Consider the following 16,959-nt stretch of genomic DNA (forward strand, 5'->3'; position numbering starts at 1 on the left):
AACTTAGGAAACAGTGGAGAAAAGCCTCTGGAGTGGAAAGGGAAGGCATAAATGTGCTCCAAGTCGACATTAAAACCCGACTGGCATCCCTCCGCAGAGCAGAGAACCTACGGAAACGTAGAAGGAAGAAAGAACAAACTAGAACACGGTTCTATAAAGATCCCTTCAAGTTCCTCAAAAGTATCTTCGCAAAGGAAAAAAGTGGAGCCCTTAAAACAACAAAGGCAGACCTGGAAGATCACCTGAAAGCAACGCACTCTGACCCAAGGCGCTATGAATGTCTCACCATCCCTTCAGATATCCCGCCGATTGACCCTCCCGAACATCATATGCCTATCGGCCCTCCAACATGGAAAGAAGTGGAAAACACTGTGCGTCGAGCAAGATCTGCATCAGCCCCGGGGCCAAATGGAGTCCCATACAAGGTGTACAAGAACGCACCGGACATCCTGAGGTTTCTCTGGAGACTCATGAGAACAGCATGGCAAAAGAAGATGATACCCAAAATGTGGCGTAGGGCAGGAGGAGTCCTCATCCCAAAGGAGAAGGATGCAGAGAACATCAGCCAATTCCGTCCAATCTCCCTGCTAAACGTTGAGGGCAAAATCTTCTTCAGTGTCATTGCACAGAGGATGGGCGAGTATCTGCGAAGAAATAAGTACATCGATACATCTGTACAAAAGGCAGGTATATCAGGATTCTCTGGGTGCTCAGAACACTTCAGCATGATCTGGCACCAGATCCAAGTGGCAAAAGCGGAGAGAAAGGATCTCCACGTAGTCTTCCTGGACCTCGCCAACGCCTTTGGTTCGGTGCCCCATGAACTCCTGTGGTCTGCCTTCAACTTCTTCCACATACCGGACACCATCACAGCCCTAGTTAAATCCTACTTCCAGGACATGCAGTTCTGCTTCACAACCTCTGACTTTACCACCTCTTGGCAGCGCTTGGAGGTGGGCATCATGGCGGGATGCACTATTTCACCCCTGGCATTCACGATGGCGATGGAGGTTATCATCCGCGCCTCAAAGTGGGTGGTAGGCGGTCAGCGGGTTGACTCTGGCCAGCGCCTTCCCCCACTCAGAGCTTACATGGACGATATAACAACGTTGACCACCACCGTCCCATGCACCAGGAGGCTTCTCAGAAAACTGGAAGAGAACATCAGTTGGGCCCGTATGAAGATCAAACCATCCAAGTCACGAAGCATCTCAATTGTGAAGGGAGTGCTCTCGGACCTGAAATTCTTCATCGGAGATGACCCAATCCCAACAGTGTCTGAGCAGCCTGTAAAGAGCCTTGGCAGGTGGTATGATGCAAGCCTGAAGGACAAAGACCAGGTGCAACAACTACGTAAGGATATCAGCAGCGGCCTACAGTCCATCGATAACACCCAACTGCCTGGAAAGTTAAAGGCCTGGTGCCTTCAGTTCGGACTCCTACCCAGGATACTGTGGCCCCTCGCAGTTTATGAGGTCCCAATCTCGACTGTAGAGAAGTTGGAAAGAGGAGTCACAGGCTACATCAAAAAATGGCTCGGAGTTCCACGATGCCTTACCACCATAGGCCTCTACGGAGATGGCATCCTCAAGCTGCCCCTCACCAGTCTCACAGAGGAGTTCAAGTGTGCAAAAACAAGACTCCAGATGACACTGAATGAATCCAGAGACTTGGTAGTGAGCAACAATGCACCAACCTTGGCGACAGGGCGTAAATGGAGACCAGCCAAAGCAGTGGAAGAAGCAACAGCAGCCCTCAGACATGCTGACATTGTGGGCTATGTCCAGCAAGGAAGAGGAGGCTTTGGGCTAACAGCTACCCGCCCGGCTTGGAGTAAGGCCACAGCACCAGAACGGAGGAAGATGGTGGTGGACGAAGTACACCGCCAGGAAGAGGCTGCAAGATGGGCCAAGGCAGTCTCTTTGGGCAAACAGGGTCAGTGGACGAGATGGGACAGTGTGGAGAGGAGGAAGATCAGCTGGAAGGATATGTGGGCCATGGAAGCTAGGCAGTTGAGCTTTGTCATCAGAGCTACATATGACATCCTTCCAACACCAGTTAACCTTCACCAGTGGTTCGGCGAAGACCCGGTGTGTGCCCTTTGTTCCATGCCAGCCACCCTCAAGCACATTCTCACAGGGTGCAAAACCAGTCTCACCCAAGGACGTTACACCTGGCGTCACAATCAAGTCCTAAAGACCCTTGCGTCCACCCTGGAGGACAAACGAGTAACCATCAACTCCCTACCACCACCAGCAGCCAACCACCAGCAGACCATTACCTTTGTCCGCGAAGGGGCTAAGGTAGTCAGGAGCGGCTCCATACCACCTGAGCGAGGCCAGCTATGCTTAGCCCGCGACTGGAGGATGCTGGTTGATCTTGGCCGGCAGCTTGCGTTTCCTCCGGAGATTGCTGTGACCACCCTGAGACCGGACGTGGTGCTCTGGTCCCCTTCACAAAAAAAGGTTTTCATCATCGAGCTTACAGTACCCTGGGAGGACTCAGTGGATGAGGCTTATGAGCGAAAACACCAACGCTATGCCGAGCTTGCAGCTGAAGCACAACATCGTGGCTGGAACACTGAGGTCCGTCCAGTGGAGGTGGGCTGCAGAGGCTTTGTGGCGAGATCTACCACCAAATTGCTTGTAGACCTGGGAGTCCGAGGCCAACGCCTGCGTATAGCCATCAAAGCTGCATCGGAGGCAGCCGAAAGAGGCAGCCAGTGGCTGTTCATGAGGAGGAAAGACCCCTGTTGGGCCCCCAAGTAGCAAGCCAGGAGGTATGCGGTCAGCTTAGGCTTGACTCAGGGAAAAGGACGCCCCTGCCATGCATAGTCCCATGAGAAGTCTGCTGTTCAACACCAAGCGACTCATGCTTAATTGGGATTGACGCAAGCCCTGGGCCGATCACCCTGTGGCTGGCCACCCCTGGAGAGGGCGTCTAGTGATAAGGCCGAAACGCCCAGTGACCCAGGGGCACACTACTGATGATGCGTCCAAATTGCAAAACACCCATCCACCATTTCACCAGCCATCACCAAACACTCTCAAGTATGTGCCAGCACAAAGGAATTTTACAACTTATCCTGTGTTTTTGTAAACTGAGTAACTGGACACTAAGTCCAGTGACCGCTGAGAAAGATCAGCTGACAACAGGGGAAAGTCCTTGTGGCAGCGTGGAAAGACAGCTGACAGGAGGGAATAGACCCCACTGGGACAGGCATGGGCTAGCTTCCCATGCTTGTAGCTTCCCATGCCTTCGCATGTTGGAAGCACCCGTTATAGCTACGAAAAGACGACAGAAGAAAACACCCCTAGAGTCTGCGAGAGTGGGGGCGGAAGATGACTCATCGGCTGACATCACGGTAACAGACCCTGGACTGGAAACGACTATGAGTGAAAGCACAATACAAGAGAGTGACACTGCAACTGCCACAGCTACAACCACGACGACGGGACACAAACTGCAGATATGTCCCTGTGGTTGGAGGAGCATTACATCACATCATGGGTTGAGAGTTCACCAGGGAAAGAAGAAGTGTTTGAGAGAAGAGAGACAGAGGCCTCGCATTGACTACTTTCTACGAAAAGAGTCAAATCAGTCGAATGAAGTACAGCAACTGGACGCAAACCACAGCTTGCAGTACATCAGTACCAATGTCACGGAGGAAGCAAACACAGAGCTGATGACAACGACGGTAGAACCGACCCAACCTCCTAGACCTGCAGTCGAAAGGAGACTAGCAGGGATTAGACTGCATGTGAAGTGGCCCGGTGTCGTGGATAAGAAACTGTGGGAAACAATCAATACTGACCTGGCCCTGTCCCTCAAACAACTACAAGGGACAGTGGAAAAGAAGTTGGAGAGAATGGGGGACATTATCTATCAATATGGGTCAGAACGCTTCGGAGTGCAAGTAAGGAAAGGTGGAAAAAACGTCTCAACCGCACCAGTTTCTAGGAGGCAACATGAGATCAGGCGCCTCGTCCTTGAAAGGAGACAACTTAGGAAACAGTGGAGAAAAGCCTCTGGAGTGGAAAGGGAAGGCATAAATGTGCTCCAAGTCGACATTAAAACCCGACTGGCATCCCTCCGCAGAGCAGAGAACCTACGGAAACGTAGAAGGAAGAAAGAACAAACTAGAACACGGTTCTATAAAGATCCCTTCAAGTTCCTCAAAAGTATCTTCGCAAAGGAAAAAAGTGGAGCCCTTAAAACAACAAAGGCAGACCTGGAAGATCACCTGAAAGCAACGCACTCTGACCCAAGGCGCTATGAATGTCTCACCATCCCTTCAGATATCCCGCCGATTGACCCTCCCGAACATCATATGCCTATCGGCCCTCCAACATGGAAAGAAGTGGAAAACACTGTGCGTCGAGCAAGATCTGCATCAGCCCCGGGGCCAAATGGAGTCCCATACAAGGTGTACAAGAACGCACCGGACATCCTGAGGTTTCTCTGGAGACTCATGAGAACAGCATGGCAAAAGAAGATGATACCCAAAATGTGGCGTAGGGCAGGAGGAGTCCTCATCCCAAAGGAGAAGGATGCAGAGAACATCAGCCAATTCCGTCCAATCTCCCTGCTAAACGTTGAGGGCAAAATCTTCTTCAGTGTCATTGCACAGAGGATGGGCGAGTATCTGCGAAGAAATAAGTACATCGATACATCTGTACAAAAGGCAGGTATATCAGGATTCTCTGGGTGCTCAGAACACTTCAGCATGATCTGGCACCAGATCCAAGTGGCAAAAGCGGAGAGAAAGGATCTCCACGTAGTCTTCCTGGACCTCGCCAACGCCTTTGGTTCGGTGCCCCATGAACTCCTGTGGTCTGCCTTCAACTTCTTCCACATACCGGACACCATCACAGCCCTAGTTAAATCCTACTTCCAGGACATGCAGTTCTGCTTCACAACCTCTGACTTTACCACCTCTTGGCAGCGCTTGGAGGTGGGCATCATGGCGGGATGCACTATTTCACCCCTGGCATTCACGATGGCGATGGAGGTTATCATCCGCGCCTCAAAGTGGGTGGTAGGCGGTCAGCGGGTTGACTCTGGCCAGCGCCTTCCCCCACTCAGAGCTTACATGGACGATATAACAACGTTGACCACCACCGTCCCATGCACCAGGAGGCTTCTCAGAAAACTGGAAGAGAACATCAGTTGGGCCCGTATGAAGATCAAACCATCCAAGTCACGAAGCATCTCAATTGTGAAGGGAGTGCTCTCGGACCTGAAATTCTTCATCGGAGATGACCCAATCCCAACAGTGTCTGAGCAGCCTGTAAAGAGCCTTGGCAGGTGGTATGATGCAAGCCTGAAGGACAAAGACCAGGTGCAACAACTACGTAAGGATATCAGCAGCGGCCTACAGTCCATCGATAACACCCAACTGCCTGGAAAGTTAAAGGCCTGGTGCCTTCAGTTCGGACTCCTACCCAGGATACTGTGGCCCCTCGCAGTTTATGAGGTCCCAATCTCGACTGTAGAGAAGTTGGAAAGAGGAGTCACAGGCTACATCAAAAAATGGCTCGGAGTTCCACGATGCCTTACCACCATAGGCCTCTACGGAGATGGCATCCTCAAGCTGCCCCTCACCAGTCTCACAGAGGAGTTCAAGTGTGCAAAAACAAGACTCCAGATGACACTGAATGAATCCAGAGACTTGGTAGTGAGCAACAATGCACCAACCTTGGCGACAGGGCGTAAATGGAGACCAGCCAAAGCAGTGGAAGAAGCAACAGCAGCCCTCAGACATGCTGACATTGTGGGCTATGTCCAGCAAGGAAGAGGAGGCTTTGGGCTAACAGCTACCCGCCCGGCTTGGAGTAAGGCCACAGCACCAGAACGGAGGAAGATGGTGGTGGACGAAGTACACCGCCAGGAAGAGGCTGCAAGATGGGCCAAGGCAGTCTCTTTGGGCAAACAGGGTCAGTGGACGAGATGGGACAGTGTGGAGAGGAGGAAGATCAGCTGGAAGGATATGTGGGCCATGGAAGCTAGGCAGTTGAGCTTTGTCATCAGAGCTACATATGACATCCTTCCAACACCAGTTAACCTTCACCAGTGGTTCGGCGAAGACCCGGTGTGTGCCCTTTGTTCCATGCCAGCCACCCTCAAGCACATTCTCACAGGGTGCAAAACCAGTCTCACCCAAGGACGTTACACCTGGCGTCACAATCAAGTCCTAAAGACCCTTGCGTCCACCCTGGAGGACAAACGAGTAACCATCAACTCCCTACCACCACCAGCAGCCAACCACCAGCAGACCATTACCTTTGTCCGCGAAGGGGCTAAGGTAGTCAGGAGCGGCTCCATACCACCTGAGCGAGGCCAGCTATGCTTAGCCCGCGACTGGAGGATGCTGGTTGATCTTGGCCGGCAGCTTGCGTTTCCTCCGGAGATTGCTGTGACCACCCTGAGACCGGACGTGGTGCTCTGGTCCCCTTCACAAAAAAAGGTTTTCATCATCGAGCTTACAGTACCCTGGGAGGACTCAGTGGATGAGGCTTATGAGCGAAAACACCAACGCTATGCCGAGCTTGCAGCTGAAGCACAACATCGTGGCTGGAACACTGAGGTCCGTCCAGTGGAGGTGGGCTGCAGAGGCTTTGTGGCGAGATCTACCACCAAATTGCTTGTAGACCTGGGAGTCCGAGGCCAACGCCTGCGTATAGCCATCAAAGCTGCATCGGAGGCAGCCGAAAGAGGCAGCCAGTGGCTGTTCATGAGGAGGAAAGACCCCTGTTGGGCCCCCAAGTAGCAAGCCAGGAGGTATGCGGTCAGCTTAGGCTTGACTCAGGGAAAAGGACGCCCCTGCCATGCATAGTCCCATGAGAAGTCTGCTGTTCAACACCAAGCGACTCATGCTTAATTGGGATTGACGCAAGCCCTGGGCCGATCACCCTGTGGCTGGCCACCCCTGGAGAGGGCGTCTAGTGATAAGGCCGAAACGCCCAGTGACCCAGGGGCACACTACTGATGATGCGTCCAAATTGCAAAACACCCATCCACCATTTCACCAGCCATCACCAAACACTCTCAAGTATGTGCCAGCACAAAGGAATTTTACAACTTATCCTGTGTTTTTGTAAACTATATATATATATATATATATACATATATATATATATATATATATATACATATATATATATATATATATATATATATATATACATATATATATATATATATATATATATATATATATATATATACATATATATATACATACATATATATAGTATGTATATATACATATATATATATACATACATATATATAGTATGTATATATACATATATATATACATATATATACATATATATATATATATACATATATATATACATATATATACATATACATATATATATATATATATATATATATATATATATATATATATATATATATATATATATATATATATATATATATATATATATATATATATATATATATATATATATAATATACAGATATAGTATACAGGGCTGTCAAAATTAATGAGTAACCTCACGTGAATAATCACAAAAAAATTTTGCATTAATCATGAACACACTTCGATTAATCATGCAATTTATTTTGACCATACAAGCTCCTTTATCATAACCGCTATACCCTCAGTGATCAGATCAATGCATATGTCCGTACAAAAAGGAGTGAGGCGACTTTGACTGGTGTACTCGCTGGTAAATTTCACACCGAAATACAGCTTGAAAAAACTTTAGATAAAACTATTATCAAGATTTACTCAAATAAATGACATGCATTCAAGTAAAAGCGTTCCTGGATGACATTCTGACAATAAAATGGCATTTGTGTAAAAATATTGGGGGGTTTTCTTAAGCAGATTTCAATTATGCAACAAGTAATCAATCACCTGTGATTAATCATGATTGGTCCAAATTCCAAGATGTGAATAATCTGATTTTATAGATAAGTGAGCTACTGGAATAAACTTTTCAAAGATAGTCATATTTATTGAGATGCACCTGTACAAATATCTGAACATCATTATTATTATGTGTTTCAGTGACGTGCGGTGAACTATACACCATGTGCAGCTCTAATCATTGTTGATTTAGGTTGCACATTAGAATAACAGGAAAAAGAAAGGAGTTATTTGCTTTCATAAAAACTTTATCATAATGCAGTGTTTTTCAACCACTGTGCCACGGCACACTAGTGTACCGTGAGATATTGTCTGGCGGGCCGTGGGAGATTATGTAATTTCACCTAATTGGGTTAAAATAATTTTTTGCAAACCAGTAATTATAATCCGCAACTGTGCCGTTGTTGATTGTCTGTGCTGTCTAGAGCTCGGCAGAGTAACCGTGTAATACTCTTCCATATCAGTAGGTGGCAGCAGGTAGCTAATTGCTTTGTAGATGTCGGGAACATGGTTTGTCGTGATCACAATACGCAGACGACAGCAGGTAAAAAGGTATCTAATGCTTAAACCAAAAATAAACAAAAGGCGAGTGCCGCTAAGAAAAGGCATTGGAACTTAGGGATGGCTATGCTTAACGAAGCTAAAACTTAACTCGCTGCAAAGTAAACAAAAATGGGTTCTACATGTAAAGTGACTTTGGGTACTTAGAAATGCGCTATATAAATCCCAGGTATTATTAAAATCCCAGGTATTAAAAACAGAATGCTGGACAACAGCAAAGACTTACAGCGCGTGGAGAAGCAGACGGCATCCACAAAGTACATACGTACATGACGTGACAATCAACAACAAAATAGGAGCGCAAGACAAGAACTAAAACACTACACACAGGAAAACACCAAAAAACTCCAAATAAGTCACGGCGTGATGTGACAGGTCATGACAGCACACCTACTTTGAGACAAGAGCTATTGTGATGCATGGTTGGTTATGGTTTGTATTCATATCAAACAATTGCGAGAACAACTTTTTATTGTCAATATCGGCTGCTGAGTTTCATTTTTTTATGTTTTCTGCTGGTGGTGTGCCTCTGGATTTTTTCAATGAAAAAAATGTGCCTTGGTTCCAAAAAGGTTGAAAGACACTGTCATAATGTTATAACAAAGAATGTAAAAATGGGGCCCATTACCTCCCTGCTTGGCACTCAACATCAAGGGTTGGAATTGGGGGTTAAATCACCAAAAATGATTCCCGGGCGCTCCCCTCACCTCCCAGGGGGTGAACAAGGGGATGGGTCAAATGCAGAGGGCCAATTTCACCACACTTAGAGTGTGTGTGACTATCATTGGTACTTTAACTTAACTTTAACTTTAATTATGATATGATAAATGTGTACAAAAAGTATTTGATAAAGTTGTTATTAAACATGTGTTGGTCCCATTTGCTTTTAACAAAATAAATCAAGTATTGTGAGTGTATCTGACCTTCCTGTATTTGTATCTGAAGCAGCAATAGCTAACCTCCATGAAAACGTACTTTGTATGATCACATTCAATTTGTCTTAAAGTCCAGTTTAGAGCATACTTGCCAACCCTCCCGATTTTCCCGGGAGACTCCCGAATTTCAGTGCCCCTCCCGAAAATCTCTCGGGGCAACCATTCTCCCGAAATTCTCCCGATTTCCACCCGGACAACAATATTGGAGGCGTGCCTTAAAGGCACTGCCTTTAGCGTCCTCTCTCACCTGAAAAGGAGACTATTATATACAGTATTTCTCCGTTATCCATAGGTGTATCTATAACTAGAGATGTCCGATAATGGCTTTTTTGCCGATATCCGATTTTCCGATAATGTCCAACTCTTAATTACCGATTGAGATATCAACCGATACCGATACAGTCGTGGAATTAACACATTATTATGCCTAATTTTGTTGTGATGCCCCGCTGGATGCATTAAACAATGTAACAAGGTTTTCCAAAATAAATCAACTCAAGTGATGGAAAAAAATGCCAACATGGCACTGCCATATTTATTATTGAAGTCACAAAGTGCATTATTTTTTTTAACATGCCTCAAAACAGCAGCTTGGAATTTGGGACATGCTCTCCCTGAGAGAGCATGAGGAGGTTGAGGTGGGCGGGGTTGAGAGGAGGGGGGTAGCGGGGGGTGTATATTGTAGCGTCCCGGAAGAGTTATTGCTGCAAGGAGTTCTGGGTATTTGTTCTGTTGTGTTTATGTTGTGTTACGGTGCGGATGTTCTCCCGAAATGTGTTTGTCATTCTTGTTTGGTGTGGGTTCACAGTGTGGCGCATATTTGTAACAGTGTTTAAGTTGTTTATACGGCCACCCTCAGTGTGACATGTATGGTTGTTGACCAAGTATGCCTTGCATTCACTTGTTTGTGTGAAAAGCCGTAGATATGTGATTGGGCCGGCACGCAAAGGCAGTGCCTTTAAGGTTTATTGGCGCTCTGTACTTCTCCCTACGTCTGTGTACACAGCGGCGTTTTAAAAAGTCATAAATTTTACTTTTCGAAACCGATGCCGATAAGCATTTATCGGCCGATAATATCGGCAGTCCGATATTATCGGACATCTCTATCTATAACCCATAAAGTAGGCAGGCACGGAGCTATTTCTCAGCGTGTGTTTATTCCAGCCGGCACGTTAATACACTGACACACAACATCCGGATTCCCATTTTGCATTGCTTCAAAACTAGGGCAAGTAGTAATGTCCAAAAACATAACAGAGACGAAGCAGAAGAACGAAGAAGAGACATGGCGACGACGAGTAAGAAGAAGAAGTACGCTTGCAAGTTACAAAATGATTGGAAAAATTATTTCAGTTCATCCAGGACAACTCGAAGGGGAAGGAATGCTGCTTGCAAAATTTTGCAGATCAGACTTCTCCATTGAACACGGTGGCCGAACGGATATACTCATTCATGAACGGATTAAAAGACATGCACCTGGGGATAGGTTGATTGGCAACACTAAATTGGCCCTAGTGTGTGAATGTGAGTGTGAATGTTGTCTGTCTATCTGTGTTGGCCCTGCGATGAGGTGGCGACTTGTCCAGGATGTACCCCGCCTTCCGCCCGATTGTAGCTGAGATAGGCTCCGGTGCCCCCCGCGACCCCGAAGGGTATAAGCGGTAGAAAATGGATGGATATATATATATATATATATATATATATATATATATATATATATATATATATATATATATATATATATATATATATATATATATATATATATATATATATATATTTATATATTAGGGGTGTGGGAAAAAATCGATTCAAATTCGAATCGCGATTCTCACGTTGTGCGATTCAGAATCGATTCTCATTTTTAAAAAATAGATTTTTTAAGTTTTTTTTTATTATTTAAAAAAACATTTTTTTTAGTTTTTTTTTAAATTAATCAATCCAACAAAACAATACACAGCAATACCATAACAATGCAATCCAATTCCAAAACCAAACCCGACCCAGCAACCCTCAGAACTGCAATAAACAGAGCAATTGAGAGGAGACACAAACACGACACAGAACAATCCAAAAGTAGTGAAACAAAAATGAATATTATCCACAACAGTATCAATATTAGTTACAATTTCAACATAGCAGTGATTAAAAATCCCTCATTGACATTATCAGTAGACATTTATAAATAAATAAAAAATGAACAAAAGTGGCACAGTGGCTTACACTTGCATCGCATCTCATAAGCTTGACAACACACTGTGTCCAATATTTTCACAAAGATAAAATAAGTCTTATATATTTGGTTCATTTAATAGTTAAAACAAATTTACATTATTGCAATCAGTTGATAAAATATTGTCCTTTACAATCATAAAAGCTTTTTACAAAAATTTACTACTCTGCTTGCATGTCAGCAGACTGGGGTAGATCCTGCTGAAATCCTATGTATTGAATGAATAGAGAATCGTTTTGAATCGGGAAAAAAAATCATTTTTGATTGAGAATCGTGTTGAATTGAAAAAAAAATTGATTTTGAATCAAATCGTGACCCCAAGAATCGATATTGAATCGAATCGTGGGACACCCAAAGATTCACAGCCCTAATATATATATATATATATATATATATATATATATATACACACTACCATTCAAAAGTTTGGGGTCACCCAAACAATTTTGTGGAATAGCCTTCATTTCTAAGAACAAGAATAGACTGTCGAGTTTCAGATGAAAGTTCTCTTTTTCTGCCCATTTTGAGCGTTTAATTGACCCCACAAATGTGATTCTCCAGAAACTCAATCTGCTCAAAGGAAGGTCAGTTTTGTAGCTTCTGTAAAGAGCTAAACTGTTTTCAGATGTGTGAACATGATTGCACAAGGGTTTTCTAATTATCAATTAGCCTTCTGAGCCAATGAGCAAACACATTGTACCATTAGAACACTGGAGTGATAGTTGCTGGAAATGGGCCTCTATACACCTATGTATAAGTTGCACCAAAAACCAGACATTTGCAGCTAGAATAGTCATTTACCACATTAGCAATGTATAGAGTGTATTTCTTTAAAGTTAAGACTAGTTTAAAGTTATCTTCATTGAAAAGTACAGTGCTTTTCCTTCAAAAATAAGGACATTTCAATGTGACCCCAAACTTTTGAATGGTAGTGTATATCCATCCATCCATCCATCTTCTTCCGCTTATCCGAGGTCGGGTCGCGGGGGCAGCAGCTTAAGCAGGGAAGCCCAGACTTCCCTCTCCCCAGCCACTTCGTCCAGCTCCTCCCGGGGGATCCCGAGGCGTTCCCAGGCCAGCCGGGAGACATAGTCTTCCCAACGTGTCCTGGGTCTTCCCCGTGGCCTCCTACCGGTCGGACGTGCCCTAAACACCTCCCTAGGGAGGCGTTCGGGTGGCATCCTGACCAGATGCCCGAACCACCTCAACTGGCTCCTCTCGATGTGGAGGAGCAGCGGCTTTACTTTGAGCTCCCCCGGATGGCAGAGCTTCTCACCCTATCTCTAAGGGAGAGCCCCGCCACCCGGCGGAGGAAACTCATTTCGGCCGCTTGTACCCGTGATCTTGTCCTTTCGGTCATAACCCAAAGCTCATGACCATAGGTGAGGATGGGAACGTAGATCGACCGATAAATTGAGAGCTTTGCCTTCCGGCTCAGCTCCTTCTTCACCACAACGGATCGATACAGCGTCCGCATTACTGAAGACGCCGCACCGATCCGCCTGTCGATCTCACGATCCACTCTTCCCTCACTCGTGAACAACAATCCGAGGTACTTGAACTCCTCCACTTGGGGCAGGGCACTCCACCCTTTTCCGGGCGAGAACCATGGATTCGGACTTGGAGGTGCTGATTCTCATCCCAGTCGCTTCACACTCAGCTGCGAACCGATCCAGCGAGAGCTGAAGATCCTGGCCAGATGAAGCCATCAGGACCACATCATCTGCAAAAAGCAGAGACCTAATCCTGCAGCCACCAAACCAGATCCCCTCAACGCCTTGACTGCGCCTAAAAATTCTGTCCATAAAAGTTATGAACAGAATCGGTGACAAAGGGCAGCCTTGGCGGAGTCCAACCCTCACTGGAAACGTGTCCGACTTACTGCCGGCAATGCGGACCAAGCTCTGGCACTGATCATACAGGGAGCGGACCGCCACAATCAGACAGTCCGATACCCCATACTCTCTGAGCACTCCCCACAGGACTTCCAGAGGGACACGGTCGAATGCCTTCTCCAAGTCCACAAAGCACATGTAGACTGGTTGGGCAAACTCCCATGCACCCTCAAGGACCCTGCCGAGAGCATAGAGCTGGTCCACAGTTCCACGACCAGGACGAAAACCACACTGTTCCTCCTGAATCCGAGGTTCGACTATCTGGCGTAGCCTCCTCTCCAGCACACCTGAATAGACCTTACCGGGAAGGCTGAGGAGTGTGATCCCACGATAGTTAGAACACACCCTCCGGTTCCCCTTCTTAAAGAGAGGAACCACCACCCCGGTCTGCCAATCCAGAGGTACCGCCCCCGATGTCCACGCGATGCTGCAGAGTCTTGTCAACCAAGACAGCCCCACAGCATCCAGAGCCTTAAGGAACTCCGGGCGGATCTCATCCACCCCCGGGGCCTTGCCACCGAGGAGCTTTTTAACTACCTCAGCAACCTCAGCAACCTCAGCCCCAGAAATAGTAGAGCCCACCACAGATTCCCCAGGCACTGCTTCCTCATAGGAAGACGTGTTGGTGGGATTGAGGAGGTCTTCGAAGTATTCCCTCCACCGATCCACAACATCCGCAGTCGAGGTCAGCAGAACACCATCCTCACCATACACGGTGTTGATAGTGCACTGCTTCCCCTTCCTGAGGCGGCGGATGGTGGTCCAGAATCGCTTCGAAGCCGTCCGGAAGTCGTTTTCCATGGCTTCCCCGAACTCCTCCCATGTCCGAGTTTTTGCCTCCGCGACCGCCGAAGTCGCACACCGCTTGGCCTGTCGGTACCTGTCCGCTGCCTCAGGAGTCCTATGAGCCAAAAGAACCCGATAGGACTCCTTCTTCAGCTTGACGGCATCCCTCACCGCCGGTGTCCACCAACGGGTTCTAGGATTACCGCCACGACAGGCACCAACTACCTTGCGGCCACAGCTCCAATCAGCCGCCTCGACAATAGAGGCGCGGAACATGGTCCATTCGGACTCAATGTCCAGCACCTCCCTCGTGACATGTTCAAAGTTCTTCCGGAGGTGGGAATTGAAACTCTCTCTGACAGGAGACTCTGCCAGACGTTCCCAGCAAACCCTCACAATGTGTTTGGGCCTGCCAGGTCTGTCCGGCATCATCCCCCACCATCGCAGCCAACTCACCACCCCTCTCTTCACCCGAGTGTCCAAAACATGACATGAGGCCGCAAATCCGACGACACAACTACAAAGTCGATCATGGAACTGCGGCCTATGGTGTCCTGGTGCCAAGTGCACATATGGACACCCTTATGTTTGAACATGGTGTTCGTTATGGACAATCTGTGACGGGCACAAAAGTCCAATAACAAAACACCGCTCGGGTTCAGATCCGGGCAGCCATTCTTCCCAATCACGCCTCTCCAGGTTTCACTGTCGCTGCCAACATGAGCGTTCAAGTCCCCCAGTAGAACGAGGGAATCACCCGGGGGAGCACTCTCAAGTACTCCCTCGAGTGAATCCAAAAAGGGTGGGTATTCTGAGCTGCGGTTTGGCGCGTAAGCGCAAACCACAGTCAGGACCCGTTCCCCCACCCGAAGGCGGAGGGAAGCTACCCTCTCGTCCACCGGGTTGAACTCCAACATGCAGGCTCTGAGCCGGGGGGCAAGAAGAATTGCCACCCCAGCCCGTCGCCTCTCACTGCCGGCAACGCCAGAGTAGAAGATATATATATATATATATATATATATATATATATATATATATATATATATATATATATATATATATATATATATAAATAATAGGTTGGCAAGCATGGTTTAGAGGAGTATTTAATACAGTATATAATCCTCCATATTGGCAGACACATTCGTTTAATTCAATTTCATTCCAAGCAATATTCGTGTGTTTTACCTACCAAATTAGAGCGTGACTTATTTATTACCACAGGTAATAAAGCATTTCAAAATACCTTCCAATTCACGTGACTTTAAGGGGCGGAGCTACAAGAAGCAGGAAGTGGCCCCGTAGTGAAGTTACACCTGCATTACTGGTACACAATTAAACATACTGGGTGAACCTGCTCCTCCTTTCTTTTTCTTTTTCTTTTTGTCTAGTTGAAACTGGTTAAAAGTATCACTGCAGCAGTCGAATGGTGTGAGATGTTTTCATGTATGAAACGAGGAAGCTGCCGCGCGGAGCTACTTCCGCTTGTAACCGAGTTGTGAAGTCGAAGTGGATCACCTGTGTGCGTGTACGTTGAATAAATGTCACAGGTGCCACTCACCTTGGTGTAATACAACATCCACAGCTCGTACAGCCGCTCCTTCGATGCCATCGTGGCTCCGAGCTCCTGGTTGCTCATTAATTCCCTTTTTTTGGTCGGATTTTTAAAAACTCCGAACAGCAGCCATCATGGTCGACAGCGCGCCGGGGGCCGCTTCAACTTGTTTCCAACACGCAGGACAAGATGAAGGGGAAGAAGAAGGAGGTGGTCGCGGTGCGCTCCTACCGTCAACCATTACTGCCTTTTAATAATAAGTCATCCGCGTGAAAGTGAAGGCTGGTCGGCTTCCGAACTTCTGACGAGTGGAGCAAAAAGGCGGCAAAGGTCGCGATGATCGTTCGGAGAGATGATTCATGTCAGAGTAGAACTAGCAGGAAGAAAGACATAGGTGGAAATGTGTGGAGATAGGAACACCCATGTCCGCGTTTAGAGCGAGCGCCTTTCACACACACACACACACACACACACACACAAAAACACACTGACGCACAGGCACACGCAGTGGTTCCTTCCTCGTGGAGAGAGTTCCCACGGAAGCATAACTAAAAACACCATAGTTTCAGAAACTAAACTTGATTCAATGTCGAGATATCGATGATAAGTGTATGACGTCACGACTGGAGCGAACTGGCTTTATAAATTGGATGTTTTCAGTACTTTTTTAGACTTAGACTTAGACTTCCTTTTTATTGTCATTCAAATTTGAACTTTACAGCACAGATAAGAACGAAATTGTTACATCAGCTCATGGTAGTGCAGGATAAAAAAGCAATAAGGTGCATATATAAATAAATAAATATATAAAAATAATATATAAATATATATACACTACCGTTCAAAAGTTTGGGGTCACCCAAACAATTTTGTGGAATAGCCATTTCTAAGAACAAGAATAGACTGTCGAGTTTCAGATGAAAGTTCTCTTTTTCTGGCCATTTTGAGCGTTTAAATGACCCCACAAATGTGATGCTCCAGAAACTCAATCTGCTCAAAGGAAGGTCAGTTTTGTAGCTTCTGTAACGAGCTAAACTGTTTTCAGATGTGTGAACATGATTGCACAAGGGTTTTCTAATCATCAATTA

The 16,959-nt window shown here is 46.4% G+C and overlaps 1 protein-coding gene across 3 annotated transcripts in view; it reads right to left on the minus strand.

The window, feature by feature from the left end:
* Positions 1-16,359, minus strand: part of nbeal2 (neurobeachin-like 2) — a 148,754-nt gene extending 132,395 nt beyond the window's left edge. Inside the window, exon 1 of one of the 3 annotated variants that reach the window (XM_062062974.1) lies at positions 15,878-16,359. In XM_062062974.1, the coding sequence (XP_061918958.1) occupies positions 15,878-15,955 (78 nt within the window). In that variant the 5' untranslated portion in view covers positions 15,956-16,359. The remainder of the gene's footprint in view (positions 1-15,877) is intronic. The other 2 variants (XM_062062973.1, XM_062062972.1) reach the window with 2 other exon arrangements.
* Between the last annotated feature and the right edge of the window lie 600 nt (positions 16,360-16,959).

Source organism: Entelurus aequoreus, linkage group LG11 (assembly GCF_033978785.1).
Source record: "Entelurus aequoreus isolate RoL-2023_Sb linkage group LG11, RoL_Eaeq_v1.1, whole genome shotgun sequence".
NCBI classification, from domain to species: Eukaryota; Metazoa; Chordata; class Actinopteri; order Syngnathiformes; family Syngnathidae; genus Entelurus; species Entelurus aequoreus.